Source organism: Moesziomyces antarcticus (genome assembly GCF_000747765.1).
Source record: "Moesziomyces antarcticus DNA, scaffold: scaffold_v10011, strain JCM 10317, whole genome shotgun sequence".
NCBI classification, from domain to species: Eukaryota; Fungi; Basidiomycota; class Ustilaginomycetes; order Ustilaginales; family Ustilaginaceae; genus Moesziomyces; species Moesziomyces antarcticus.
In genome coordinates this window covers 208,456-235,332 of record NW_014638999.1, presented here as the reverse complement: position 1 = coordinate 235,332, position 26,877 = coordinate 208,456, and the positions used below count along the sequence as shown (strand labels likewise).

The 26,877-nt window shown below is 61.4% G+C and overlaps 10 protein-coding genes across 10 annotated transcripts; 6 read left to right on the top strand and 4 right to left on the bottom strand.

Moving 5' to 3' along the window:
- Window positions 1-1,013: 1,013 nt before the first annotated feature.
- On the top strand, window positions 1,014-1,547 carry PAN0_011d4253 (cyclophilin; the record flags this gene model as incomplete). Its single annotated transcript, XM_014800223.1, has 1 exon — window positions 1,014-1,547. The coding sequence occupies one exon, from the start codon at window positions 1,014-1,016 to the stop codon at window positions 1,545-1,547; it is 534 nt and encodes a 177-aa protein (XP_014655709.1).
- A 252-nt stretch (window positions 1,548-1,799) lies between these two features.
- PAN0_011c4252 (uncharacterized protein) lies at window positions 1,800-3,027 on the bottom strand (the record flags this gene model as incomplete). The annotated part of the gene is made up of 2 exons (XM_014800222.1): window positions 1,800-2,674; window positions 2,766-3,027. 2 exons carry the CDS (start codon window positions 3,025-3,027, stop codon window positions 1,800-1,802), a joined length of 1,137 nt encoding a protein of 378 aa, XP_014655708.1.
- Window positions 3,028-3,991: 964 nt separating this feature from the next.
- On the top strand, window positions 3,992-5,425 carry PAN0_011d4251 (la ribonucleoprotein; the record flags this gene model as incomplete). The annotated part of the gene is made up of 1 exon (XM_014800221.1): window positions 3,992-5,425. The coding sequence occupies one exon, from the start codon at window positions 3,992-3,994 to the stop codon at window positions 5,423-5,425; it is 1,434 nt and encodes a 477-aa protein (XP_014655707.1).
- Window positions 5,426-5,603: 178 nt separating this feature from the next.
- On the bottom strand, window positions 5,604-7,008 carry PAN0_011c4250 (oxidoreductase; the record flags this gene model as incomplete). Its single annotated transcript, XM_014800220.1, has 4 exons — window positions 5,604-5,827; window positions 5,958-6,143; window positions 6,225-6,681; window positions 6,835-7,008. The coding sequence occupies 4 exons, from the start codon at window positions 7,006-7,008 to the stop codon at window positions 5,604-5,606; spliced, it is 1,041 nt and encodes a 346-aa protein (XP_014655706.1).
- Window positions 7,009-7,527: 519 nt separating this feature from the next.
- On the top strand, window positions 7,528-10,647 carry PAN0_011d4249 (uncharacterized protein; the record flags this gene model as incomplete). The annotated part of the gene is made up of 1 exon (XM_014800219.1): window positions 7,528-10,647. The coding sequence occupies one exon, from the start codon at window positions 7,528-7,530 to the stop codon at window positions 10,645-10,647; it is 3,120 nt and encodes a 1,039-aa protein (XP_014655705.1).
- Window positions 10,648-11,293: 646 nt separating this feature from the next.
- On the bottom strand, window positions 11,294-14,718 carry PAN0_011c4248 (uncharacterized protein; the record flags this gene model as incomplete). The annotated part of the gene is made up of 7 exons (XM_014800218.1): window positions 11,294-12,937; window positions 13,021-13,099; window positions 13,186-13,458; window positions 13,620-13,974; window positions 14,044-14,140; window positions 14,350-14,472; window positions 14,680-14,718. 7 exons carry the CDS (start codon window positions 14,716-14,718, stop codon window positions 11,294-11,296), a joined length of 2,610 nt encoding a protein of 869 aa, XP_014655704.1.
- Window positions 14,719-15,687: 969 nt separating this feature from the next.
- Window positions 15,688-16,803, top strand: PAN0_011d4247 (oxaloacetate carrier; the record flags this gene model as incomplete). Its single annotated transcript, XM_014800217.1, has 1 exon — window positions 15,688-16,803. One exon carries the CDS (start codon window positions 15,688-15,690, stop codon window positions 16,801-16,803), a length of 1,116 nt encoding a protein of 371 aa, XP_014655703.1.
- Window positions 16,804-18,651: 1,848 nt separating this feature from the next.
- On the top strand, window positions 18,652-19,749 carry PAN0_011d4246 (ER to Golgi transport-related protein; the record flags this gene model as incomplete). The annotated part of the gene is made up of 2 exons (XM_014800216.1): window positions 18,652-19,068; window positions 19,162-19,749. The coding sequence occupies 2 exons, from the start codon at window positions 18,652-18,654 to the stop codon at window positions 19,747-19,749; spliced, it is 1,005 nt and encodes a 334-aa protein (XP_014655702.1).
- A 1,681-nt stretch (window positions 19,750-21,430) lies between these two features.
- On the top strand, window positions 21,431-24,685 carry PAN0_011d4245 (uncharacterized protein; the record flags this gene model as incomplete). The annotated part of the gene is made up of 1 exon (XM_014800215.1): window positions 21,431-24,685. One exon carries the CDS (start codon window positions 21,431-21,433, stop codon window positions 24,683-24,685), a length of 3,255 nt encoding a protein of 1,084 aa, XP_014655701.1.
- Window positions 24,686-25,078: 393 nt separating this feature from the next.
- PAN0_011c4244 (Zn-dependent exopeptidase) lies at window positions 25,079-26,575 on the bottom strand (the record flags this gene model as incomplete). The annotated part of the gene is made up of 1 exon (XM_014800214.1): window positions 25,079-26,575. One exon carries the CDS (start codon window positions 26,573-26,575, stop codon window positions 25,079-25,081), a length of 1,497 nt encoding a protein of 498 aa, XP_014655700.1.
- Between the last annotated feature and the right edge of the window lie 302 nt (window positions 26,576-26,877).

Here is a 26,877-nt window from a genome sequence, read left to right as displayed (position 1 = left end):
TGTGCCGCGCTTTCAACATGATGGGCAGCGAGTCGGCCTTCTCCTCCTCTCTTGCAGTCATTCCAGCTGTGTTCGGCCAAGTGTCTAGCTACTTGATGCCTTGCGAGTAGAGGCAGCAGGGAAAGGGTGAGTGGCGCGGGCAACGTGTTCGAAGCAGCATGACCATTCGAATGCACGGGCACGAGCACGAGCACAGGTGCCTTCGTTCGTTCAAATTGACATGCACATCCTCTCAGGTCCTGCGCCGGCTGTCCTGGCCGCGCTGGAAGCGCCAGGTTGCGCCCTCGAGCTAAAGAGCAGGGCGCCGCTCCTGGTGGATGAACGTCATGCGCTCATCTGCCAGCCCGCATCCAGCGCTAGGAAAAATCAGGGGGTTCAGAAGGGAAATAGAGGGGTGGCGGGCAGGCAGGCAGGGGCATTGGAAGTCTGCCAGGAAGAATGACTGCGCTGTGCAGTTCTGTTTGCAAATCCCTGCATTTTCGCTGTGTGAATTTCTGCGGGTGACTGTCGAAGCTGTGGCTGGTGGCAGAGCAGTCTGGTGGGCGCTGAGCGGCCGCCACTCATTGGGCGCGTGTGCTTTGGCCAAGTGGCACTTCTTCTTCCGCATTCCGTCCGTTGCCACAACAGCCAAATCTTCGCTCTGTGGAGTTTCGCCCGCACGAATCCACTCGCCGCATGGACCAGCTTGGTCCGTCGTATATAAACACTTTCGCCGGACCATTCTTCCCTCCCAATACGCAGGAATCATCCCCAACAACACAAATAGCGTAAGTGTCCCCGCAAAACACTGCCGCCACTGGCCACGGCATTTCATGATGCTCGAGATGGACCTGGACGTCAGCGACATTAAGGTCTCGTCCGACTTGCTTCGCCGCGAAGATCCCACGCAACGGCAGCGAAAGTTGTCAAGTGCATGGCGATCTTCAGTTTATCTCCAAGTTCTGTCCTAATCGCCATTCCTGCTCACTCACACACAGTTCTTTCGATTGCTCTTTGTTCTCTCTTTCTGCACGATGCACGCCACCTACGCTCGTCAATTTACGTCGACTGCCAGAATCATGTCCAACGTCTTCTTTGACCTCACCAAGAACTCGCAGCCCCTCGGCCGCGTCGTCTTCAAGCTGTACGACGACGTCGTGCCCAAGACTGCCAAGAATTTCCGCGAGCTCTGCACTGGCGCTCCCGGCTTCGGCTACAAGGGCTCGTCCTTCCACCGCGTCATCCCCCAGTTCATGCTGCAGGGTGGTGACTTCACCGCCGGCAACGGCACCGGTGGCAAGTCGATCTACGGCGCCAAGTTCGCCGACGAGAACTTCAAGCTCACCCACTCGAAGCCCGGCCTTCTCTCGATGGCCAACGCCGGCCCCAACACCAACGGCTCGCAGTTCTTCATCACCACCGTCGTCACCTCGTGGCTCGACGGCAAGCACGTCGTCTTCGGCGAGGTCGTCGAGGGCATGGACATTGTCAAGGCCGTCGAGGCCGAGGGCTCCGGCTCTGGCAAGACCAAGAGCACCATCACCATCGCCAACTGCGGCGAGTGCTAAATGGCTTCGCTCCCTCTAGTCGAATTCAATCCATAATAATGCGCGCTCTTTCCCGCTTCGCGGGGTAGGAGGTAGCGTCGTTCACCTTGGCATTCCCTTTGTCTGTGTCCGTCGTCTGTCTTCCCTCACAGCGAGAAGGCCATTTCAGCGTCTGATGAAGAAAAAACGGTCAAAAGTGGGTTGCAAATTCCGTATGAAGGAGCCCGTGAGAGAAGACAATGAGCGGTGACGCTCGAATGAGAGTGCCTACAGTCAAGACGATTCGGTGGACCAGACGTGGGATGGCGCTTCCAGGCCAGCGGCTGCTGCCGCCGTAGCGGCGTCTACGGTCGGCGGCGCGGCGGCATCGTGTGGATCCACGCCGATCCACGACGAGCTCAAGTTGGCACTGGCAGCATCGTCGCCCTTGCGCGCGCGCACTCGGTCGCCGTTGCTCGACGAGTCTGGCGAGTCGCTCGATCCCAGACTCACCACACTGGCACTGTTGGAGTCGGTGTGCTGCATGGCGGCCGCAGAGTCGTCGGCATCTTCGCCAAGCACTCCAGATCTGGTCGAAGAGCCGGTGCGCTCGGAGACTGGAGTAAAGTTGAGTCCGCCCGAAAGCCCTCTGCGCCTCGAATTGCCACTGGACCCTTTGAGGTGGGAGAAGCGCTGCACGGGGCTGTTGCTTCCGCTCTCGGTGCCGCTCTCCACATCCGTGTCCGCGAGACCCAGCGCTCCGTCGACGCCAACGCGAGGCGCCCTACCAAAGTAGTCGCGCGGTTCGTCGTCACCGAGCGAGCCACCCTCGCTGTCGGGCGAAGTGGGTGACGCCAGCGACGGCTCCTGGTCCTTGGAGAGCGTGCTCAGCCGAGCTTGCTGGCCTCCACTGGCGACCCACGCCGCCTCCTCTTCGGCTGATGCGATGCTCAGGCTGCGTGCGCGCTGGCGCAGCAGCGTCTCGGCATCATACGTGCCAGGTGAAAGCAGCGGCGCCTTGACAATGCTCGGGATGTTGCTGCGGTCCGTCGGCCGGTGGCGGTCGTTCTGATACACGCGCGGCTTGCGCCGAGAGCTCGAACGGCCCACGGGCACCGCAACGCCTGCCTTCGACTGTCGTTGGATGCGCACCCTTCGTCGATGCAATCCTGAACATCGGCCAGTCCGAGTTGCCGTGTGTGAGAGTACTGAGCGTCAGCTACTGGAACTGCAAGGCTCGGGTGTACGACGACGACTTACCAAGAGTTCGAAAGACGGCGTAGCCCGCAAAGTCGATCACGCCGATGAGGATGATGGGCAGCAGGATGAGAAGCGAGATGAGACGGCATGCCTGCGAGAAGAGGGTGACCCAGTACGGCATGGGTGGGTCGATGAGCATCCTCCATGCCGAGACAGGTTGCGGCTCGGGACTGCGAAAGAGCGCGGACTCGAGCACCTTCTTCGCCGTCTCGAGCGGCCCGCTGTCCGTCCACGAGCGCAAAAAGTCCATAGGCCCGGTCATAGCGGCGGCAGATGCAGCGGTGGACGTGGCTTATGAGGCGCTCTCAATCTTGTGGCTTGGTTTCGAATTTCTTGCGAACGGGTTGTGTCGAGCGCGGTGTCTCTGAAGAATACGAGGAGGAAGCTCGGGAGTCCTAGCGTGGACGGTGTCCAAGGCCTGATGAAGCTGCTCCTGGTCGTAGCAGGTCCAGGACGAGGCCAGATTAGGGCGAGATCGGAAGTTGGACTGAAAAGAGCTCGAAGACTCTCGAGACGCAGGGTACGGATTTGAGCCCGTCTCGAAAAAACAGCAACAAGCTCTTCTATCCTCGATGAGGTTGAAGAGACGTCGACACCAAGGTTGCAGGGCTGAAGAGCTGGTTGCTGTCCGTGATCTGTGAGTGTGATGCTTCGGCAGATCCGGTTGGCAGAGTGGCGCTTTCAGGCGGCCGAGCGTGAATCACAATTTCAACTTGGCGCCTCGACCTGCATGGACGGGGTGTCGAGGCGCCTAAAAGTATGCAGCCGGCGCTTCAACGCTCGGGCTCGTGCGCGTCGGCCCGCAATGGAATCCACTCGTACGGCTCAACCTTAATCGGACGGCCCATCACCGATTTGAGTGTTCACTCTGCAGGATGTGCGATTTCTGCCAAATCTCGCGCTGGCTGCACGGCCACGATTTTAGAGAGGGTCCAGTGGCTCTTCGGTCGCCGACAGAGAAGAAGAAGAAGAAAAAAATCGTGGGACGCGGTCTTCTGGCGAGTGTGGAATTTTTTGAGAAATTGTTCAGGCTGTCAGCCACTCCGGGACGCAGCATGCACGAGGTGGACAAGCAGCAAGGCTTCACATTTTGATTCTCGTGGAGCGCGGTTGCAGAGATCCGTGCCTTGGTCCTCGTGTCTCTCGCAGCGGCTTGCTTTGCCAACACCATCTTTGCAGAGAAGGGACGTACGCATCCCATTTCATCGCAGCCCATCTTAGCAACAATGTCCGCTGAACAGGCCGTCAAGTCCGAGGGCGAGATCAAGCAGGAGGTGGCTGCCACCGCCTCCTCTTCCTCCACCGCCGAGGCCCCGGCCACCACCATGACCGTCGACGAGGCCAAGGCCGAGGCGCTCCGCCAGGTCGAGTTCTACTTCCACGACTCCAACCTTCCCTACGACAAGTTCCTCTTCACCCTCACCCGCAAGGACCCCGCGGGCTGGGTGCCCATCGCCACCATCGCCTCGTTCAAGCGCATGCGCGCCATCCAGGAGATCCTCGGCAACGACGGCATCGCAGAGGTGCTCAAGGGCTCCGAGGAGCTGCTCGAAGTCAGCGAGGACGGCGCCAATGTGCGCAGGAGGAAGGAGCTCGTGCCTGTCAAGGACGCCTTTGACCGATCCATCTACGCCAAGGGCTTCGGCGACGAGACCGAGACGCTGCAGAAGGACCTCGAGACCTTCTTCAACAAGTATGGCAAGGTCAACAGCGTGAGGATGCGCCGCGACATGGAGGCCAACACCAAGCCCAAGCCGTTCAAGGGTTCCGTCTTCGTCGAGTTCGCCGACATGGAGGACCGCAACCAGTTCCTCCTGCAGGCTGCCCAGAAGGAGCCCGAGCAGGACGGTGGCAAGGGCATCAGCTTCGAGGACAAGGAGCTCGTGGTGATGAGCAAGGACGCCTACGTCAAGATGAAGATGGAGGAGAAGGGCATCGACCCCAGCAACAACCGCATCAACCGCGGCGGCGACTCGTCGGCACACAAGAAGTTCAACGCCTTCAAGGAGATGAACAAGCGCGATGGCAAGGGCGGCGACCGCAAGGACGACAAGCCCAAGCGATCGGACCCGCTCGAGTTCGAGTACAACGGCAAGCAGCTCACCACGCGCCCGGACGGCACCGTCGACCCGGAGGCTGTCGAGTTCCCTGCCAACTCGGTGCTCAAGTTCACCGGCGCCGGCGAGGGCGGCAACTGGAAGGACCTCAAGGACACGCTCGTCACTGTGCACCCGACGTCGTTTGTCGAGTTCCCCACTGGCGCCGTCGAGGGTGCCGTTGGCTTCAAGGAGTCGCTCTCGGACGACAAGCTCGCCGAGATCAAGACCAAGAACATCACCGTCGGCGGCAAGGTGGTCGAGTTCTCGCGCGTCGACGAGGAGACGTCCAAGAAGTTCTACATTGAGCGTGCCAACTTCCGTGCGTCGTTCATGCTCGACAGGCGCGAGCAGGATTCGCAGCGTGGCCCGCGTGGCAACGGCAGCTACAGCCGTGGTGGCCGTGGTGGTCGTGGCGGTCGCGGTGGCCGTCTCAACAAGACCGGACGCGGCGGCTTTGGCCGTGCAGGCGGCGACAAGCGCAAGCGCGAAGGCGACTCGAACAACTCGCGCGATGACGGCGCACCACCCACCATCGGCAAAAAGGTCAAGACCGACGAGTAATCGGCGGACCACTCCTTCATGGCTCCTGTACATATATTCCACCCTGTGCGCAGCATGCTTTCACGATATCTCGAGTCGTCTAGTGTGTGGATTCTGTTTTGAGCGATAAGCCGTGCTGCAAGAGCGATTAGAGGCTCCCATTTTGACGCCACTGCCGAGTGAGTGGGCACGATTTGCTTTACGATTGCGCCTTGGCCGTGAGTGAGGCGAGGTGTTCTTTGCGGTGCTTTTTGACGGCCCTGTCGGCCACAAAGGAGCGCCAGATTGGGATGGCGATCCACGAAATCAGCGCAAGCGCACGGTCGAGCACGGCCGAGTTGGTCGGGGCGCTGCCGAGAGCAGCGACGCGGAAGAGCTCCGAGTTGAAGTCCGTGGTGATGAAGAAGTGACCACGCTCCACGCCTGTCCGCACAATGCAAAGTCCAAGCCACGTCAGTCTCGGCCTCATTCCGACGATGCTCGGCCCCGCAGCTTGAGCTTCCCATGGGAAACCTGCACGGTCTCATCGGTGTGATGAAAGCGAAACACTCACCTTTGACGAGGCCTTTGGCACATTGTTCCGGTGTGAGCGGTGAGTCGCCCTCCTCGATCTCGAGCGTCACCTTGGGCTTGGTCTTGTTCTCCTGCTCAAAGCCAGGCGAGAGGATGCTGGCCGGGAAGTACGCCTGCACCGAGATGCCGTACAGCAGCAACTCGGATCGAAGCGTTTCGGCGAGTCCTAATCGAAGCGTGTCCGAAGAGGAGTTGAATTCGAGTCAGCCAGCGGCCACTAGAGGCTGAGACGGCTTATCATACTTACCGCGAATGGCGTACTTCATGGGTGCATACTGAGAGTAGCCGATCAGCCCCGTAAAGCCGAGGAGCGAGCTGACAAGCACGATCTTGCCATCTACCACCTTGTTGCGAGCCATCGCATTCGCTGCCGCCTGTCGTTCCAAATTGTGCAGAGAGGAAGAAGGCAAAGTGAGCGAGCGGTCCGGGTGAAGTCGAGGTGAGACGGACGAGGTCTTCAATTGCAAGGCGCGGAAGGTACTTACATGAGCCGTGGCAAGGCAGGTCCAGTAGTCGGTCTTCATGCCTTGCTCAAAGTCGCTTTCGGTCTGTTCCAGAAAGAAGCCCGGCTTGGCGCCGCCGGCGCAGCAGAAGACCGTGTCCGGCACGACATCGCGACTCGCAATCGCCTCCTTGGCGCCCTCGAATGTCGACACGTCTGCAGCGACGTACTCGATTCTTTGCTGCGAGGACTTGGCTGCTGCCTGCGAGTGTCACAGCGAACGCATGAGGGCACGGAGGGGGAAGCGAGAAAAAGGCAGCGAGCAATATCGACAAGGTGGGCGGGACCAGCAGTGGAGAGAACGGAATCAGTATACGGCGGGACGGAGCAGACAAGCTGGACCGGACTAGCTCACCTTGACCTGCTCGACCGCCTCGCGAAGCTTGGACTCGGTCCTGCTGCAGATTGTGACGTTTGCGCCCTTGGCAGCGAGCAATTCGGCGAGCGCGAGGCCGAGACCCTGCGAGCCGCCCGTGATAAAGACATCCTTCCCCTGCGGCTTCCACTTCTTGCCGCCCAAAAGACCCATGGTGGTCGAGAGGATCAGCGACAAGACAACGCCAACGAGCACTGCGCCTGAAGTCGTCCACACAAGGCTGTGGCTTGCCATCCCCACAGGATGGTTTGCGAATTTCGAGTTGCCGCGCAGGGCACGCAAAGAATGCGGAATAGAGCTTGTTGGCCGTTAGGTTGCCGAGATCTTCTGAGCAGATCGGCAGAAGAATGTTATCGACGGTCGATAGAGGCAAAGTAGGTTAACGGGCAAGAGGTGTTGGTCTCGAGCGCGGCGGCTGGCGGCTCATGCATGCGCTGCTGCGCACTTGGGACTCAGAATTTTTTAAAGCTTCGCGCAGACCAACGCGATGTAACACTCAGCGCGAATTTCGACGTGTGCTTTGGTGCTCGAGCCATATGCGAAGCTTCCCAACGCGGCTTCTGTCACATCTTCCAACACGATTCTACCGTGCAAGCTCGGCGGCGAGATTGGTGGCCGGCAGCTGGCAGCTTCTGTAGCGACCCGAAGCAACAGCTTGGTCTGCCCCGTGACATGGCGGCAGCAGCGGCATCGAGCTCGCAGAGCGATGCCTCTGCACCCATGGACACCTCCTACGATGACGAGACTCGGCCAGGGGAAAGCCAGTTCCCAACGCTGACGCCTCTGTCGCACGATCTCGAGCTGCTCTCGCCCGTCCATGCGCCCAACTTCTCCGTCGACGACTTCCTGCTCTCGCGCACCAAGGCATCCGATCTAAACTTCATCCTCAGCGATCTGCGCAGCTACAATGAGAAGCTCAAGGACGAGCTCTACTCGATCATCAACGAGGACTACAAGGACTTTGTCTCGCTCGGCAGCAGCCTCAAAGCGGAAGCACATCGCATTGCGCGGCTCGGATTCACTGCGCCTGCGCGCTCCGACGCCTCCGCCGACCATGTGCCGCCCCAAGGACTCATGGCGCCCGTGCGAGACACGCTGCTCGCCTCGCGCAGCATGCTCAAGAGCGTGCAGGACGACATTGCGAGCTGTATGAAGAGGAAGGAAGAGGCTGCGAGTCACAAGGCGCGCTTGGAGCTCATGCTGCAGCTGCAAGACTCGATCGTGCGTCTCGAAGAGCTACTGCTCATCCAGCGGCCGCACCCGCAGAGGAATCGACGTAAGTCGTCGCTGTCGGCACGTCGACCATCGGTGATCAGCGCAGGGTCGCAGCCCGAACGCCGAGATAGCCTGGCGTCGGTGGCAGCAGACTCGGACGATGCGTTCTCCGACTACGCCATGTCGTCCGAGTACGACGAGGACAGCGACAGTGACGACCGCACCCAGCTCACCGATGCTCTCTCCAACCGACCGAGGCGCAAGGGTTTGCGTCGATCCTCGGTAGCCAAGGATGTAGTGCACGATGAGCCTACCTCGGCGTCTGCGACACGGAACCGATCCGACACTGTCAACGGCGGCGCGTCATCTCTGCTCGGACTCCCACAACGCATCGCGCGCACGTCGGCCGAATACTCGCGTCTGCGTTTCCTCCATCGACGCATCGACGAAGAGGGTCTGTCGCAATTCACCGATGCGCTGCAAGATCGCATCGACCACGTGTGCTCTGTGCTGCGCCAGGACCTGCGTGCCTTGCTCGGCGTCCTGCTCGCACCCGGCTCGCTGCTCGTGCACGGTCAGAGCAGCGCGCGCACTCCCGGCTCGCCCGAGCTCCGACGCTCGTCGCGCCCATCGCCCGGAAGCGCGCGGCGAGCGAGCTTCCTGGGCACATCGACGCTGGCGAAGCCCGCAACGATCCACGAGCAATGCGCCAGCGAGCTCGACAGCTGGAGCCAGGTCGCCGAGCCGACGGACGAGAGCGCGGGTGCGGAGTCAGCGTACTGGCAGGCGAGACTCGACGAGCAGCGCTCGTGGCTCGAGATGGCACTGGCCACGCTCAACACGCTCACGCTCGTCCGCGCGAAAGGCGGCCAAGACGGGGCAGGCGATGTGGCACGGCGCCGGAATGAGGCCGAAGAAGCGGTGCGCGACTTGTTCGTCAGCAAGTGGGCGGCGCGCACGATCGTCGAGAGCCCCTCCAGCAATGCAGAGACCGAAGAGACGAGCGGATTGCCGAGTACGGCTCTGGCGATGTTTCAGGAGTTCAATCAGCGAGCCCAGTCCGCGCTGCTGCCGACGAGCGAATCGGACCGGCTGAGCACGGTGTACAATGCCGTGTTGACGTTTGTGGGCACGATGGCGTGGCAGGTGGTGGATGCGGCGCGCGAGGTGTCGCTACAGAGCATGCACTCTACCGAGACGCCTGCATCTGCAGCGCGGGAAGACGCGCAATGCGATGTCTTTGTCCATGTGCTGTGGGACGAAATCAGCGCCAGGCTGCTCGATGATTTAGGCACGATGATCTTCTTTGTCGGACAGACGGACTCCTTCTATGCGCACTACACCCTGACGCGGGCGTTCCTCGACAAGCTTTCTGCGCTGGCTCCTACGGAGGCCTCGCGCGCGGCGCTGCATGCGCATCCGGGGTGGACGGCGTTTCGGCGGCGCTGGCAGCTGCCGGTGTACTTTCAGATGCGCTTCCGCGAGGTGGTGACGCAGCTCGAGGTTGGGTTGGCCGATGGGCGCGCGCGTGCTGCGGAGGGAGAGATGATGCAGGCGACACGCGCGACGCTGGATGCGGTGGCACGGGTTTGGTCTGACGGCGTGCATATTCACGAGCTCTCGGCGAGGGAGTGGCGGGTGACACTGCAGATCCTCAGTCGATACAAGACGTGGGTGGAGGAGTGGTCGCCTGTCGAGGCGGGCGTCAGCAATCGACCTCTGGATGCACTGCGTGCTGGCGCCGCAACGGCGTCGGCTGACGGATCGCGTAGTAGCATGGACCGAGCAGCGTCGGTGGAGATCTCGCGCTCGGCGACTCCGCAACCCGCACCGGACGTTTCGACGCAACAGCAAGAGGACGAGCAATTGGCTCTGGGAGCGGCTCTGGTTGGAGACTGTTTGTTGCTCCGCACGCGCATTTACGCTCTTCTGGACGATACCATCCTCTTGCGCATCTCGAGCTGCATAGAAGCCGATCCGGCTGGTTTGGAAGAGCTTCGTACGGATTTGGTCAAGGTTCTTGATAGCGAGACGTTTGACTTTATCGCGGGGCTGGTGTCGGGGGTGGGTCGATTGGCGTTTGGCACGATCAGTCCGCGTGTGGCTGCGCCGCTTCGATTGCTGCGTTCGTTTTCAACGCCCGCTTACCGCGCCAATACCAGCTCGGCTAGTGCTGGCGTCGAGGTGGTTCAGCAGCTATTTGCACCGCTCGAAGCTTTCCTGAAGCTAGAAGCGGTCAGAGCGATACCGGACGATATCAAGCGCGACTGGACAGAACCCATCCTCACATACGCTTTTAGGAGCTATACAACCACCGTCGAGACTATCACCAAGAATCAGCAGTCGCTCATCAGGCTCAAAAAATCTCAGGCTCCTTCGTCGGGTCTCCTCGGCATGTTCAGAGGCTCAATAGCCGCCGACGACAACAACGACGACGAGCGCGCACAGGCAAACAAGTCGGCCCTCACCGCCTTCCAGACAAAGCTCCAGGCACTTGATCTCGCTCTCGACTCTGAATCATTTGCGCCTTGGACCCGGCTCAAGACCTTCCTCGAGTCGGACCTCGACCAGTCTTGAGCGTGGGCTTATCCCGACACATTGCATCTCATCTTCTCCTCTCCGGCTCGTGCTGAGCAGCCGACATTCAACCGCAATACAAGCATCGTTGGCAAAGTCGCGAGAGCAGGCGTGGATTCATCAGCGATGTGATTCGAAACGTGCGAGCACCGCGGTGCGGAATTGTGAGCGAGTGAGAGGTCGAAGGCGCGGGTGGATGGGGTGGAGTGCGTCGCGCGACCATTTCGAAATGGCGCGCAATCAGGTATGAAGCGCGGAATACCGTCGCCATTAGATAAACAGTGGTGCGTAGGGAAAGAGGAGAGAGGAGAGAGGAGAGAGGGAACGAGATCTGTCGAAAGGTCGGAGCAAGGGGCATCCCGACTTGCGTGTATGGAGTACTGGGATGTCCCGCGGATATCCTGGACGACGGCTTTGCGCAACACTGAGTCATGTGATGAGGGAACGACGACCGAGGACGGTTTCGCCCACGGCGCTGTCTCTGGTGAGATCGGATGAGTGTGCTGGGTGGGCCAAGATCGGAGGGCAGCCGAATGGCACGGTAAAAGGACCGCAAGCGTCACATCACGCCGTGATTGTCGGCTGTCCCGATCCAGCTCTGCAGAGGGAGATCGCAGTTGCAAAACTGGGTGGAGCGGAGTCTAGCTTAACCATCCCACTGGTCCTCTTCTGGCTCGCGGTCGCCCTCGACCTCGGCCATAGTGTGGAACAGTTCGACGGCAAAGGCGTTCATGATGCCGGGCGTCACCATCTCGGCCTCCTCGAGGCAGGCGCGAAGATTGGCCAGCGTTCGTACGGCATCCCGTCGCGAGGCCACGGCCATGTTGAGCTGCTCGATGACGGGCAAGAAGACGGTGTCCAGCGCGGTGAGTCGAGCGCTCTGTTGCTGCGCCTGCGGTGGTGGCTGCTGCTGGTGCTGTTGCTGATGTTGTTGCTGGTACTGGTGCTGCTGTTGCTGTTGCTTCGCGTCCCCGCGCCGATCCGCGCCTCTGGGGCTCGCGTCGCGCCGTTGCGACGCGCCTTGCTGATGCAGACGCATCTCTTCCATCCTCCTGCGCTCCTCTTCCACAGCGTCGTATCCTTGGTGGTTGGTTGCGTAGCGCCCCCCGGCGCCGGTATTGGCACTATGAGAAGCATTGCCGTTGGTGGCCGGTCTCGGCTGCGGAGATGCACGGCCCGAAATGGCCTTGTCGTATGCGTCAGCCGCCGAGAAACTAGGCTGTCGGGCGATTCCATCGTGGCCAGCACCCGCCGTTGGGATGCCCGGTCGCACTGGGGCACCTGCAAGGCGGACTGTGCCGCCCGCCGAGCCGGATCCCGAGCCAGCGGATCCAGAAGAGCCGGACGTGTCAAATCTGCGGTCCTGCTGGTATGGTTGCTTGTGCTGTGGAGGTGGTGCTTGCTGTCGAGGGGATTGAGGCTGGGGCTGGGCATGGGAAGAGGCCTGGGGATAGGTAGGGGATCGAGGCTGGGGTTGAGGCGAGCGCGGAGGCTGGTGTGGAACCTGCGGCAGTTCCTTGGCCTGGTATCTGCCGTTTTGGACGTCTTCGCCTCCGTTGACCGCCGCTGCGGCTGCCGTCATGGCACTGGCGGGCATGCGCATAGCGACCGTACCCCTGCCGCCGCGACGCATGGTGTTGCGTACGGTGCCAAAGTCCCACATGTCCTCCTCGCCCTCCTGGAAATCTTCGTCGGCCTCCTCGCTCTCTTCGGATTCGTGGCGATCGCCGCCCTCTGCCCTCCATCGCTCGAGGCGCTCGATGAGTTCGGTGAGATAGGTGGTCTTCTTGGCCTTGCGGATGAAGGGATGCTTGAGCAGTTCGCGGGCGGATGGCCGATTGGCAGGGTCGCGCTGGAGGCAGAGGTTGATGAATTCCTTGAAGGGGCGCGAAAAGGGGCCTTCGAGTTGAGGAGGTGGGTTCTTGGGGATGAGGAAGAGAACCTTCATGGGATGCAGATCCGCATAGGGAGGTTCGCCCATGGCGAGCTCGATGGCGGTGATGCCGAGACTCCAGATGTCGGCCTTGAAGTCGTAGCCGCTCTGCTTGATGACTTCAGGACTCATCCAGTAGGGGGTGCCGACAAAGGTGTTCTTCTTGGTCATGGTGGCGGTGAGCTGGCCGGAGACACCAAAGTCGGCGAGCTTGACGTCTCCGGTGGCCGAGAGGAGGATGTTGGCGGCTTTGATGTCTCTGTGGAGCTTGCCCTCGCCGTGGAGGTATTCGAGACCTTTGAGAAGCTCGCGCACGACGATTGCGATGTAGTCTTCGCGGAATCGGCCGGGCTTCATCTGAAAGTGCAGGCAAAAGACAAGGAAATAGAGGATGTCAGCGCTGTTGAAGTACGAGGAGTGTTTTGACGATGCAAGCTTACAAGATCGGAACAGCTGCCACCGGAGCAGTACTCCATGACGATCCACAGATTCGTGCCTTTGAGCCACGAACCATGATACCTGGGAGAGCAGAGGAAGAAGATGAATTAGGTTAGGTCTTTGAAGGTCGAGACACGCGGCAAAGCATGTAATTGGACGGGACTCACTTGGTGACGTGAGGGCTGTCGAGTTGACTGAGGATGGCGATCTCCTGCTGAATGTCGTCGATCTCGTCTTCTGCGTTTTCGAGGTCGATGATTTTGATGGCGACGGGCTGGCGAGAGCGTTTGTCGAAACCCTTGTAGACCTCGCCGAAGGAGCCCTTGCCGACGCGATCCTGCTTAACATAGTAATCTTCGGGGTCGGCGCCCTGCGGTGGCTCGAGCATGGTGGTTTGCGGAGGGACGGAAACGAGTCGGGCAGATTGCAACGAGGCTGAGCTAGGCTAGGTGAGGTCAGGTCGAGCCGGAGATGAGAGGAGGCCGTGAAAGCCGCAAGCGTTTCGCGTCGGTTCCGCAGGTAGGTTCGGATGCTAAGAAAGGGTATCAAGGATGAAGCTGGGCCAACGCTGCGGATGGACGCTGAATGCGACTATGGCGACCACGTTGTTTGTGACGGCGACAGCGGCGTTTCGAGGATGATCGAAGACGGCGATGCTTTGGGAATCTGAGCTTGCTGTTGGGGTATGGAGATCGAATCGATTCGGGGCTGCAACGAGAGCTGGGCAAGACGGAGTGCGATGAGATCGTGGCGTGTGCGGGATGGGCGGTGGTGAGGCCGAATGGCGCGAGCGGCGAATGCGCACCGGATGGCGGGAAGAAGGGTCGAAGCCTTGCGAGACGACGATGATGCCGGAAGGGTACCGAAAGGGAAAGGATTGGAGGGGGAGCGACTCGAGGATGAGGAGGTGGAGAGCGTAGCTTGGCGATCGGATAGCGAGGCCAGAGAGTCGTGGCCTTGGCGGGGCGTGGCGCGGCGACACACCGACACGCCGACACACACACACACACACAACACCCACTCACCCGCTGTGGAGGGCGAGCAGGGCAAGCGAGCCAAGCGCATGGGCGGATGGCTCAGCGCGGCTCTGCGCGGCTGGGCGGTAGCGGTCTCGCCAGTGGACTGTGCAGCGGTGCAGSGGTGCAGCGCTGTCGGCTCGCTTGAGCCACGGCAGAAGACCAAAAAGGGGCACGAGAGGCGCAGGGGCGAACAGCGGAGCGGCCAAAGGCAACGAAAGGTGGGCGGGGGCGCGTTTGCAATTTCCAAAAAACTCCCGCCCCATCTCCTCTGCTCGCGGCTTGCTGGACCGCCTGTCTTTGCCGCGCACTGACACTCTCCTTTTTTGACGCGCGCTGAACTTCAACACTGAGACGCGGCCAGCCGGCCCAGCCCAGCCCAGCCGAGCCAGCGAGCGATGAGCTTGGACCCTGTCTCACCTTGGCATTCGACGCCCACTGCCTTCAATGCCGGTGTCTCTCGCGTTCGGGATGGTCCGCTTTTGACAGATGGATCGGTCGAGCCGGACAGCGCTGAGCTCTCGCCTTGTCAATTGAGACGCAGAACTTGCGTTGGACTCGCTTGGGTGCGGAAGAGCGGCTTCATGCGTGTGCACTTATGCCCGGACGGATTTGCCGCCTCGGAAGTGCTTGACTTTTACTTACCCCTGGATTTTGATCCAACGATGTCGTCAGGCTCTGCATACATGCAGTGAGTGGGTCGGGGGGCACGCTTCGGCCGGTCAAATCCACGGGTTGCTCGAGATCCCCCCTCCGGCACCGGATGCATGCACTTGTGGATCGACCAACACCGCTGTTGTCCTCGGTGCGGATCGCATTCGCAGCTGTTGCTCGACTCCGACGTCCACCCCCCTCTTCCGAACCGAATCTCGGCTTGTCCGACAGCGTCAGGCGAGCTGCCATCCACGGTGATTTTGCATGCACGACGCAGCCCACGGCTTCATTTGACGCTCGGTGCTCCAGCCTCGATGAACCCGGTTGACCGGCCGGCCTGCCTGCCCGCCTGCCCGCCTGCCCGCCTGCCCACCAACGCCCTTTGAGTCTTCAGTTCATCTTGTAAATGAGCTCTCGTCGGTCCATCTTCTGACATGACCATGCGCCGTTCGTGACCGTCGAGTCGGATCAGCCACACTGGAAGCACTCGGAAATTGCAGGCACAGCAGCGGCAGCACACTTGACGAGCGCTTGCCCTCGCTTCGTCAGCCGACACGTCTCGCGTGCACAGATGAGAGCGGCTGAGCGGACCTGCCAAAACAGGAGTGAAACATCGTCCAATGTTACACCTACAAGCTCACATTTTGAGAACGCGCGCATCGCTTTTCGGCTTTCGGCTTCTTGCGAATGTCGGCATGCGGCCGTCTTCTTCTCGCCCCACAAAAGCGAGCTGACCCCGAAGGCTCTGGTCCATCGTCCGGGCTAAACGGCCCACGGCTCCCGCTTGCGTCTTCCACACCCTGCCATCTTTCCTTGCCTCTCCAACAGTCTGGCCGCCCATCTCCTTTTCATTCACTCGCCCGCTTCACGGCCCCTGTCAAACTCGCGCGAACCATCGCATCCCGTACAAGGCCACAGAGCCCAGCAACGCCGTCGCAGCCTCGATCACAAGGCGTCTAGCCGATCCGTGATTGCTACCGCTTCGCCAGCGCTTTGACTATGGCTTCCACATCGCAAGCTGCCGGCTCGCCGGTCAAGCCGGTCAAGCTCTCCACCGCCGAGGGCTTCCTCTGCGGTGCGCTGGCCGCCATGACCGCCGTGACGGTGACGAATCCGATGGAGGTGTGCAAGACTCGCATGCAGCTGCAGGGCGAGCTCATGTCGGCGGCGCCGCGCGTGCTGAGCGGTCAGGCGGGCTCGGCCGCTCCTCAGGCGGGCGCACAGGCTGCCGTGGGTGCACGTCTGTACAAGTCGTCGCTCGACTGTTTCACAAAAACCATCAAGTCCGAGGGCCTCAAGGGCGTGCAAAGAGGTATCGGTGCGGCGTACGTCTACCAGGTGCTGCTCAACGGCAGCCGTCTGGGCTTCTACGAGCCCTTTCGCAAGGCTATCAACCGAGCGGCAGGCAAGCGTCCCGAAGAGCAGTGGGCAGCGGGTGCGTTTGCAGCCGGTGCCTCGAGCGGCTGTGTGGGTGCGATCCTGGGCAACCCGCTCTTCCTGATCAAGGCGCGAATCCAGGCGTACAGCCCGCACTTTGTGATCGGCAAGGCATCGCACAACTACAAGAGCACCGTGGATGGACTGGTCAAGATCGTCCAGAGCGAAGGCGTGCGCGGGCTGGTGAGGGGTATGGACGCAGCGGTGCTGCGAACGGCCATGGGCAGCACGGTGCAGCTGCCGGCGTACAACTGGTTCAAGAGCTATCTCACCAACATGGACGTCGAAGCCAACGCGTACAATCCGCTCAAGTTTTTGGCCAACAAGCCCAACTCGTTCTTCACCTACCTGGCGTCGTCGATCTTCAGCGGACTGTGCGTGTGCGCCGTGATGCAGCCGGCGGATACGGCGCTGACGCGCATGTACAACCAACCCGTGCGCGTCGACGAGCGCGGCCGCAGCGTGGGCACGCTCTACCGCAATCCCTTCCACTGCCTCTACCTCACCGCCAAGGCAGAGGGCGTCTTGGGATGGTACAAGGGCACCACCGCCCACCTCTTCCGCATCGCCCCGCACACCGTGCTCACCCTCGTCATGAACGAAGCCTACCTGCGCTGGTACACCAACTTCAAGTCCGGTCGCTCTCTGCTCGATGCCCCCGCGGTCAAGACCATGTGATGGTCCACCCTACACACTCTCCGCCGCTGGACCTGTTTTCGCCCTGCTCAGCTCGTCATTCGCCTCGTCACCATTGCCTGAAGCGCCGCACGGGATGGCCGAACCGCTCGCCCACATCGGCGTTGCGCGTCAGTAGACACAATATCATTATAATATAGAGATATCGGATGATGATGCTGTACAGTGTGGCAGCTGTCTATCGTGAGCGTAGGTTGCTGTTGGACATCTCCCTTTTCGGCTAGGATGTCTTGATCAGATGCCATCAGGATCCAGCAAACGGTGAAGCCGGTTTCTAGTTGTTGGACCGCGACTCTCATTGAAGTTTGAAATTTCCACGAAGCTTTGTTTGATTGCCACGTCGACCTGCTGCGGGCCTTGGCGAGGCAGAGGTTTGTGGAGGCTTTTTTTCTCTGGCGGTTGGGAAAGCTTCTCGGAATGCGCTCAGCATGCGCCATTGCTTGCGTTGAAACGCCGACTGTCTTCCCCCCGGTGTGCTTTGTTTTGGGCTCGTGTGACCGATGGGACGACATGGCGTCGCTCTCTGACCATGGCGGTAACTTAGAGTCGGCGTCCCATCGTGCGGCGCGGATCGTGCACGATCGATGCTTTGCCGAGAAAGCGACGCTGCTCACAGTCTCTCAATTTCGAGTGCGAAGAGAGCGGGATGGCGCGGTGCGGCGCGAACAGGTCCCGTCGATCCCGCCGCAGCAGCAGAGAGATCCGGCTCGGAGGCGGACGCGGACGCGGAGGCGGGTTTTTCGAGTTCCAGCTCACACTGCATATTTTAGACTGCCTTCCCTTGCGCCAGCTGCTCTGCACCAGTCGTCGCTCTCCTGCCGAGCATGCACCAAGCTGTGTCTCTTCGGACACGGACTTGACCGACTCTAATTGTGATTGAGGTGCACTCGGCCCACCAATTCGATTCATGAAGCCAAGGACGCAGGGATCCGCATCGGATGCAGAGTCGGTGTGGGTCGAGCGGCAGAGTGAGGGGGCGGATTCACGATAAAAGTGAGACTGCGACACACCGGAAAATCGCTGCACGAGCCAGGCGCGCGAGCGAGAGCGAGAGAGCGGGCAGGGTGAGCGGGCAGCGGGATGACAGCGGGCGGGCGCGTGCGTTGATGCGTCGAGTGCCGAGTCGAGTCGAGTCGAGTCGAGTGCGTATGTGCGATGAGCGAGCGCCCACTCACTCTGGCTTTGAATATGCATGAGAGGCAGAGACGCAGAGAGGCCGCGGTTGGCTGGCGGGCGCTTGGCTGGCCGGTGCTGTCCTTTCCGTTGCCGCACGTCTGTCTGTCAGTGGACTCGTGGCTCGTGGCGGGTGGCTCGGATCTTCTTCGCATTCTTGCGTGGACCTCCTTGCTCCTCGTCCTCATCCCCCTGCTCCTCCTCCTCCACCATCAACACAAACACGCCCAAACGAGCCCATCGCCGTTCCCGCGTGCGCCTCTCAGCCGTCCATCGCATCCGCCTCGCGTAACCGTGCAAAGCCTAGCCAAACCTTGGCCTCCCGCATCTAAACACTCGCGTGTGTTTCAGGTGACCGCTTCCCGTCTCTCCATCACCTCCGTTCGGTCTCCCCGCGACCTCGACGCTCCTCGACCGTCCTTGCAAGAAAGCGCTTATAAGGTACGTCTCATCTTGCTTCAAACCCCCGCCCCCGCCCCTTTCCACCCCTCATCGCCCCCGTCTGCTGTTGGCCATTCGCCGTGCTACCGTTCGCACCTCTAGCCGCCGACCCTTGCGCGCGTCTGCTCGACCTGATCGTGATCCTCTCGCGCAACATCAAACGCTCTTTTCTGGGAACGTCTCGCTGACCTTGCCACTGCTTGACAATCCAAAACCATGGCGGCTCGCATGGCCTTCAACACGCACGATTCTTCGTCGCCCTCGTCGTTCGCCTCTTCGTCCGCTGGCGCCTCTGCTTCGCTGTCGCGATCCAATTCGAGCGCAGCAAGCCCGTTCGCAACCATGGCCTCGTACGGATCATCTCCCTACGCCTCGACGAGCACCGGCTCGCAAGCCGACTCGCCACTCGACAAGATCCGCGAGTACACTTCGAAAGTGGAGGATCTGATCGACCAGTACACGCAGCCCATCAAGCCGCATCTGCCGGCGCTCGGCCGCTTCCTGATCGTCGTCACGTTCCTCGAGGATGCGCTGCGCATCCTCACGCAGTGGAGCGACCAAAAGTACTACCTCCAGCGCCATCGCGGCTTCCCCTGGGGCATCAGCCACATTTTCCTGCTCGCCAACGTCGTCGTAAGTATCCGTACAAGGAGGGCCTCTGCAGCGTCTCTGGCGAGCATCCCGCGCTGACCCTGGTTGCTCCTCCCCACTTTTTTGTGTTTGCAGGTCATGTGTGCGGCTTCGGCAGCTGTGATCATGCGCAAGTACCCCGAGATGTCGGTGGGCGCGCTGTTCGGCGTGGTGGTGGTCCAGGGCTTCGGCTACGGACTGATCTTTGACCTCAACTTCTTCCTGCGCAACCTGTCGGTGGTGGGTGGCCTGCTGATGGTGCTGTCGGACAGCCTGTCGGCCAAGAAGAACATCTTTGCCGGACTGCCGAGTCTGAGCGAGACGGACCGCAAGATCTACTTCCAGCTGGCGGGGCGTGTGCTGCTCATCTTCCTCTTCATCGGCTTCATCATCCAGGGCGAGTGGACGCTGGCGCGCGTCATCGTGTCGGTGCTGGGCCTCGGCGCCTGCGTGATGGTCGTCGTCGGCTTCAAGGCACGCTGGAGCGCGAGCTTCCTCGTCATGCTGCTCAGCCTCTTCAACCTGTTCGTCAACAATTTCTGGACGGTGCACTCGGCGCACCCGTCGCGCGACTTCCTGCGCTACGACTTTTTCCAGACGCTCTCCATCGTCGGCGGTCTGCTCCTCCTCGTCAACATGGGTCCCGGCGGTCTCTCGGTCGACGAGCGCAAGAAGGTCACCTAAATTGCATCCTCGCATGCTCGGAGATGGGCGGTGGCTTGGGCAGGGCGTGGCGTGCCGTGCGTGGACTCGCTGGCATCACCACGCCCTGAAGAGCTGCCACCATCCAAACGAGGCGCAGTCAGCTGGGTCGGTTGCTTTCGCTTGGCGTTTTTCGACTTCACAGCCTCTCCTTCTTGTCTATTCGCCAGCTCTTGCGCAAAAAAGCCAATACAAAATGATCCACGTTCTCAAGACAAGCCGTCTGCGATCCTTGCATGAGTGATTGATTGATTTTGGGTCCGATTAAAGAGGGTCGCTTTTTTTGCTCTATTTTTCACCTTTCCGAAAAAGATCCTGGGTAAAAAGGGCGGTGAGCGGAGCTACGTCACGCTGTGCCGAATCGAGTCCTATTTTCGACCCTGCCTGGGACGGACCTGTCCCTGACCGCGAGGGCCGACTGGACTGCCGCGATCTGGAAGGCGAGACGTTTGTTTCGGGAAGAACCGATCGTTGGTTCCAGCTGACAGTGTTGTTGTACTGTCGGGTAGCCCGGATCGAAGCGTGGGAGCTTTGCAAGGTCGAGATCAACCGGAGAGGCGCTGCACGATGAGACACAGGTTGAGTGGCTGAGTGAGAAGCGCGAGATGCATCCCAGCCTCTTTTGGCAGTCAGCCTGCAGCAGTGCACCACCACGAAGCTTCTTGCAATTTCCACGGCGCGGCATGAGAGTCGCAAGTCAAGGGTCCGGGAGGTTTTTTTTGGGCGCTGCACCGCCGCATTGCCGGCCCTTGGCAACCATACCGCGCCCCCTCGCCTTTTTTAGGCACCCGCAACGCCAAGTGACGTTCAGAGCAGCCGGCGTCACTGCAAGAGAGCATCGGCTCGAAATCGAAGCAGCCAAAAGGCGCAGCGAGAGTGTGCGTCGAAAGCGACGGAAAGCAAGCCGCTCGAGCAAGAAGCTTCTTGGCTCGGAAACTGCGCATATGAGACCTCGTCTGCTTCACACGTGCCTCGAAGCCGGTCCTGGCGCTTCCGATCCTTCGAAGCGTCCAAGTCTCCCACGGTTCCTTCCGCCTCTGCCGTTTCGCCGCGCTTCTCGAAAGCCAACTCCGGTCGCAAAGCTGCTGCATCGACTCGTACAACTCGACTCAATAATAAAAACCAGCGCTGCTTGCACGCCTTCCCCTCCACACCCACGCACGCACCCCGCAAATTCGCGCACAGTTGGAAGCTGCACACTGCATGCACCGCTCTACGCCACCATCACTCATCACTGGCGCTTCGTAACATCATCCAACCGCACCACGCCTGCAACCTCCTGACTCAACTACAAAACTTCGGCGCCTTGCCGAACCTCCCGAACCGATCGGGCCACTCAGCAGCCTAACGCCCCTTAACTCCTCCTCCCGCTGCAAGCATCAACACGCCTTCTCGGCTCGACTGACCGACTCGGCTCGCATCGGCCTGGCCCACGTCCTGCCCACCTTCCCGAGCCGACCGTGCAACGCCTCAGTCATCCGCTGCAACCACTCGACACTCCGCCCCTCGCAGCGAGCGCGGCGTGTGACTGAAAAGGGGAGACCGAAATCACAGCCACTCTCAATCGAGGCCCCCTCCCGTCCTTGTTGCTATCTCGCTGCTCGATTCGCATCGCGCCTCCATCCTCATCTCCACCATCTCCCCTCATCATCGCTTGCAGACAATGGCCGTGCCTTTAGCAGTTCCTGCTAGACACGACCCCAAGCAGTCCATCATGGAAGGTCGATCGCCTCTCACACCCACCGACCTCGGCCTCAACACATCCTTGTCGCCGTCCACCAGCATGGCTCGTCTCTTTGGCAGCACCTGTGCGCTCACCATCCTCAAAGGCGACGCCGACCATCCCGTCAATGCTCGTGCACCCATCCACCAGAAGGAGCGCGCATCCAAACCATCGACACCCGCCACGAACCCGCCACGCTTCGCCTCGTCTTTCTCCAGCCTGCGGTCCGCGTCCAACGCTGCCTCCTCGGGCTTCGACTCCACCGTCAACGTCCACGCCGTCGCAGATCACGGCATCCTTCTCCCCTTCCTCGACCGTCCCACCGAAGTCAAGGAGCTCCTCTTCGACACCAAGGCCAACGAGGCTCTCATGTACCGACTCTGTCGCGTCTTTGGCGGCGATCCCGAGCGTCCCACCCAACGCGGCTGTGACGAGCGCTGGGATGAGATGCTCGAGCTCCTCACCGAGCTCGATCGTCCGCTACTCGACGACGAGGACTGGCTCGTCCGCCTCGAGTCGCTCGTAATGGAGCGCTCCCCCGAGCTCTGGGCTCAGCTGGCGCGCTGCCTCGGCGCAGAAGGCCTCACTTTGCACCCCTCGGCTCAGCCTGCATCTTCCCGCTTTGACAGCTGGGCTCTGCCTTCGAGATACTCGCTCAGTCGCGACAACGACAGCCCACTCTCCGCTCCGTCTCCCAGCTCCAGCAGCGGCGACGAGGATGGAGCCCATCGCGAGCGATCTCTCTCGGTCAGCGTCGAACCTCTGGACAACCTGCCCCAATCGTTCTCGCAACAGCCTGCCGGAAAGATGCATTCGTCGTCATTGCGCGACGCGGCTTCACCTATGGAAGCCAACGAATCGTCATCGCCCGCAGAGCCTTTTGCCATGTCGGCTGGCGACGAGTCGGGTGCGCCCGGCTCGCTGGAAGACATCATGGAGGAGCCTAGTCTTGCCGCTCAAGCCGACCGAAGCGCATCCCGACGACCCCGCTCGCACTCGGGCAAGTTTGCAGGCCTTCGCATCTCGGCCATGACCTCGGTCAGTCCGCCTGCCTCCCGACGAACCTCGGTCACCTCGGCGTCGCTAGCTGCAGCTTCAAGCCGAGATGCCTCGCCACTGCCCACCGGCGAGATGTCTCCCGCAGGTCGGGCTGCCACTAGCCCAGCTCGCTCCCCTTCGCGAGGTCCTTCGGCTTCCTTCTCCAAGCATCGCAGGCTCAGCACCATGATGATGCAGAACAACACGTCGCACCAGCCCCGCTCGTCACACGATTCGAGCCCCTCGACGTCGCCCAAGGCCAGCATCGGCCGACGTCAGCGTGGCGTGAGTGAGGCGACCGCTGGCGGAGCCCACGCTGGCCATCACCACAGGCAGCCTCGCCGCCGCGCCCAGAGCTTTGCCCGCTCGTTCGCCGAGCTCAAGTCGCCCACGGAACATCTCGAGCAGCTCCGCGCCGATCACGCCCAAGCCGAGGCCGATAGGCTCGCCGATGACACGCGTCGCATCAGCCTGCAAGATGGCCACCTTGCTCAATCGGGCAACGCCGACAATGCCACCTCTGGTGCCCTCGGCCTACATGGCGACAGTCTGAGCGTGCCGAAGGAGGGCAAGCCCGCAAAGGCCGCCACCCGCCGCCTCAGAGTCGGAAGCATGGGCAGCCGCGCCAGCGTCAGCAGCACCGGATCCACCTCCCCGTCTCTTCCCGGTCTGCTTCCGGACGGCCGCACACGACATCCCTCGGGAAGCTTTGGCTCCCGCGACCTGTCCGAGTCCATCGCTGCCTTCCGCGCCACGATGGGCATGTCGACCTCGCCCGCACCCAGCGAGACCAACTTTGCCGATAACGCCGAGGCGTCATCGGACGCCGATCAATCCACCAGCTCCGCCGCTCGCAAGCGCAAGGGATCCGGCGGCGCCGAGCTGCCCAAACCCACCTCGAGGACTGCCGAGATAGTCGAGGCAAAGGTCTCGCGCACGGGCTCGCCTCGCAACAACGAGCAGGCACAAGACCATCTGCAGCAACCCAAGCACATGCAGGAGCTCGAGAGCCGCAACCGCGCCGCAGGAGGTGGAGGCAGCGGTCTGGCGCTCGGAGGAGGCTTTTCGTTTGCAAAGTCGGGCGCCAACTTCCGCGCAAAGAACCACGACGACGCGCCCACGTCGCAGGGCGGCTGGCGATCCAGCTTTGCCCGCCGCGATGGGCCGCGCTCGCGTGGTGAGCCGTACTCGTACCGCTCGCCTCCCGCGGTGCATCGCCGACCGGGAGGATTTGTCTCGCTGGCTCAGGAGTACGAGAGGGCGAGGAGCGGCAGGCGGGCAAGTGAGAGCGTCTTTTCGTTCAACAGCAATGCGCTCGCCAGCTCGCCTTCGAGCAGCCAAGCGAGCTTTGATCATGCGGGCGACGGATCGATGCCACGCGCGCGACAGGCAAGCTCGGAGGATCCGATCCCGCGACTGGAGCTGACGGTCGCACCGGACAGCAGCGAGGCTTCGATGAGGAAGGGATCGACTCCGGATGTTGGCAAGGGTGAGCCTACGCCCAAAGCTGGTCCCGGCGGTGGCATCACGCCACGCGCATCGTTCACGACATCGACGAGGCCGCCGAGCAGGGAAGCGGGACACGGATATCCGTTCCCCAACCTGCTCTCACGTCGAGGACCGAGCGAGGAGCTCAAGGCCGACTCTTCGTCGACGCTCGCGCCCGCAACGCCGCTGAGTCCACTGCAGGCGTGCCACACCCACCTTGGCGCGACACCGCCGGCGGCGCGAGCCAGTCCGCGTTCGCCGAGCATCGTATTTCCGATCTCGCCAAATCCGGCGTTGTCGCGCGCGCGCGAGTTCAGCCGTGCCGTCGAGACGCCGCGGTGCCAGGACGCCTTTGCGCGCATCCGCAGCGTGTGTGGCGACGAGACGGCGAGCGGCATCCGGGCGCTCATCACCACGGCGGAGCGCGCCGAGCTGCCGGACGAGAGCCTGCTCGAGGAGGTGGCGCACCGTCTCGGCCTCGTCGACCACGAGCGCGCCCGCATGCGCGGCGGCCACGAGGCGGAACACGCCGACGTCAAGCTCGCCGAAGAGGGCTACGCAGAGCGATGGCACGCCTTCGCTGACCTTTGCTCGAGTCTGGGCGTCGGTCAGTACGAACTGTCGATGGCCAAGCGCAGGTGCGGTCCCGCCATCGACCTGTGTGGCTGATCCTTGGCTCACGTAGCATCGATTGACAAACACATTCGGTTTCGCTCACGCAGGATCGATTGACATACGCATCCGCTCTTCGCACAGCACGTACTCTCCATGGCCTCATAGTGGACTTGCCATCGGCCACCTACGTGTTCGGCTGAACCTTTTCTCACCTGGAGTCCATTGACAAATTGCACACACGTAGCCGAGTCCATTGACAAATTGCACACACGTAGCCACACACACACACGCGAAGTCACACGCACACACGCAGTCATACGCACACGCACAGTCACACGCACACACGCAGTTATACCCGCACCCGCATGCAATGCACTTTTTCGATTTCTCCCCGCGCCTGCGCCTTAGCGGTGCGCCTTGGCGGTGCGAATGTTTGTCGGGGACACACTAGAGGTTGAAGCCGGCGAGGTGGAGGAGGGAAGCGGTGACGACTTTGGCGATGGCGGCGAGCTGGTTTACATCGTACCCCTCGCGGTCGGTGGTGTCGCCCGAGTTGTGGTACATTGGATCTGCGATGGGTCCATTTCGCTCAAACACCCAGGTGGCCGGATAACCTGCCTCCCAGAAGCTCTGGTGGTCGCTGCAGCAGGCGGGCGTATAGCCTTGCTCTAGCTCGGGCGCATAGATGTCGGCGATTCTCCAGACGAACTGCGTGGCGGATTTGGTCGCCAGCTTGTCCGGGAAGGCGATCTGCATGAGTTCGCCCGGCTTTCGATAGGCGAGCATATCCATCTGCAGAGCGAACTTCACCTTGACGTTGGTATCGCGCAGATGCTTTGCGTACATCTGCGATCCCACCAGTCCCTGCTCTTCGCCACTGAACGCTACCAGCCGAACGGGGCTGTCGAAGGAGACGGCAGCTTGACCCACCGCGCGCGCAATGGCGAGCAACGCAGCCGTACCACTACCGTCATCATCCCCGCCCGGCGCAGTGGTAGATCCGAACGTCCCGCGCGAATCATAGTGCGCCGAAATCAACACCATCTCCCCCTCCTCCTCCCCCTGCGAGGAGGGGGCTCGGATATCGCACACGACGTTGGGCGAAAAGTACGCGCTGTAGTTGAAGTAGTCGCACGAGGCGTTGAGTGGCGCCAGGCTGGATTCGAGCTGCTGCTTGATCCACTGCGCCGCACGACGCGCACCGTACGTCGAGCTGTGTCGACTGTGCCACTCACCCACCTCGGCCGGCTGCGCATCTTCGCCCGTCAAGATGCGCAGGTCCTTAACAATGCGTGCCGGATTCAATGCACTCGACGAAGCGATCTTGCTGACGAGCGCGTTGTGCTTGGGCTTGCCAAACACCGGCTCCGGTCGGCCCTCCTCGTTCAGCTGCAGAGTGTTGGTGGGACGGAAGTCCACCCTGTGCAGGCGAGTGTCGAAGGTCGCCCATCGATCGGCAGTTGCCAGGCCAGCCTCGTCCAGTGCCACTGCAAACACGTCGTGTGTGGCCGCAAGGATCGTCGACCGCGGTGCAGCGAGCTGGAACGCAACCTGCCCCGCAGCAGCACTGGGTGCGCTACTCATGGCACTACCAAGACGTGCCGACCAGTCCATCTCGCCGGTCGCGCGCTCCATCGTCTCGGACAGGAAGAGGACCACCTCTCCAGGACCGCGCCTGAGCTCGTTGGCATGCACACCCTTGACGCTACCTACGCACGCCGAGGCGTAGGGCGCTCGGTGCAGCTCGACAGTGTAGCCTTCGTACGGCATGCGGCCCACCTCGACCGAACACGGCTGGAGCGAAGCACCACGCGCTGCACCGTCGTCCGGCTTGACAGGGTTCGTGATCCAATACACCCACTCTGCCTCGCGTACGCTTGGCGCAGCAGCTACGCCGGCTGCCAGCGTGGCAATCAACAGCAAGCGTGAAGTGATTCCCAGCATGTCCGATATGCTCTCCGTCGTGATGGTGTCGTCGAAAGTCCAGCGTTTCTCATCGCCGCAAAAGCTGCTCAGCTTTCGTATGCTGCTCAGCCTTCCGATGTGGAGACTTGTGCGTCCGTGCGCCCGAATTTTTCTTAGTGTTAGATTTGAGTAAGGAACACGTTTCGGCCGAAAATCTGGACGCTGACTAACTCGCTCGTCTCGACTCGTCGAGCGAGGCTGATGATTGCAAGGCTGGCCAGTGGCAACTCGCTTGGCAACGCGCAGCGAGTAGAGTTGGCTGTTACAGCCGATGCAAGGGG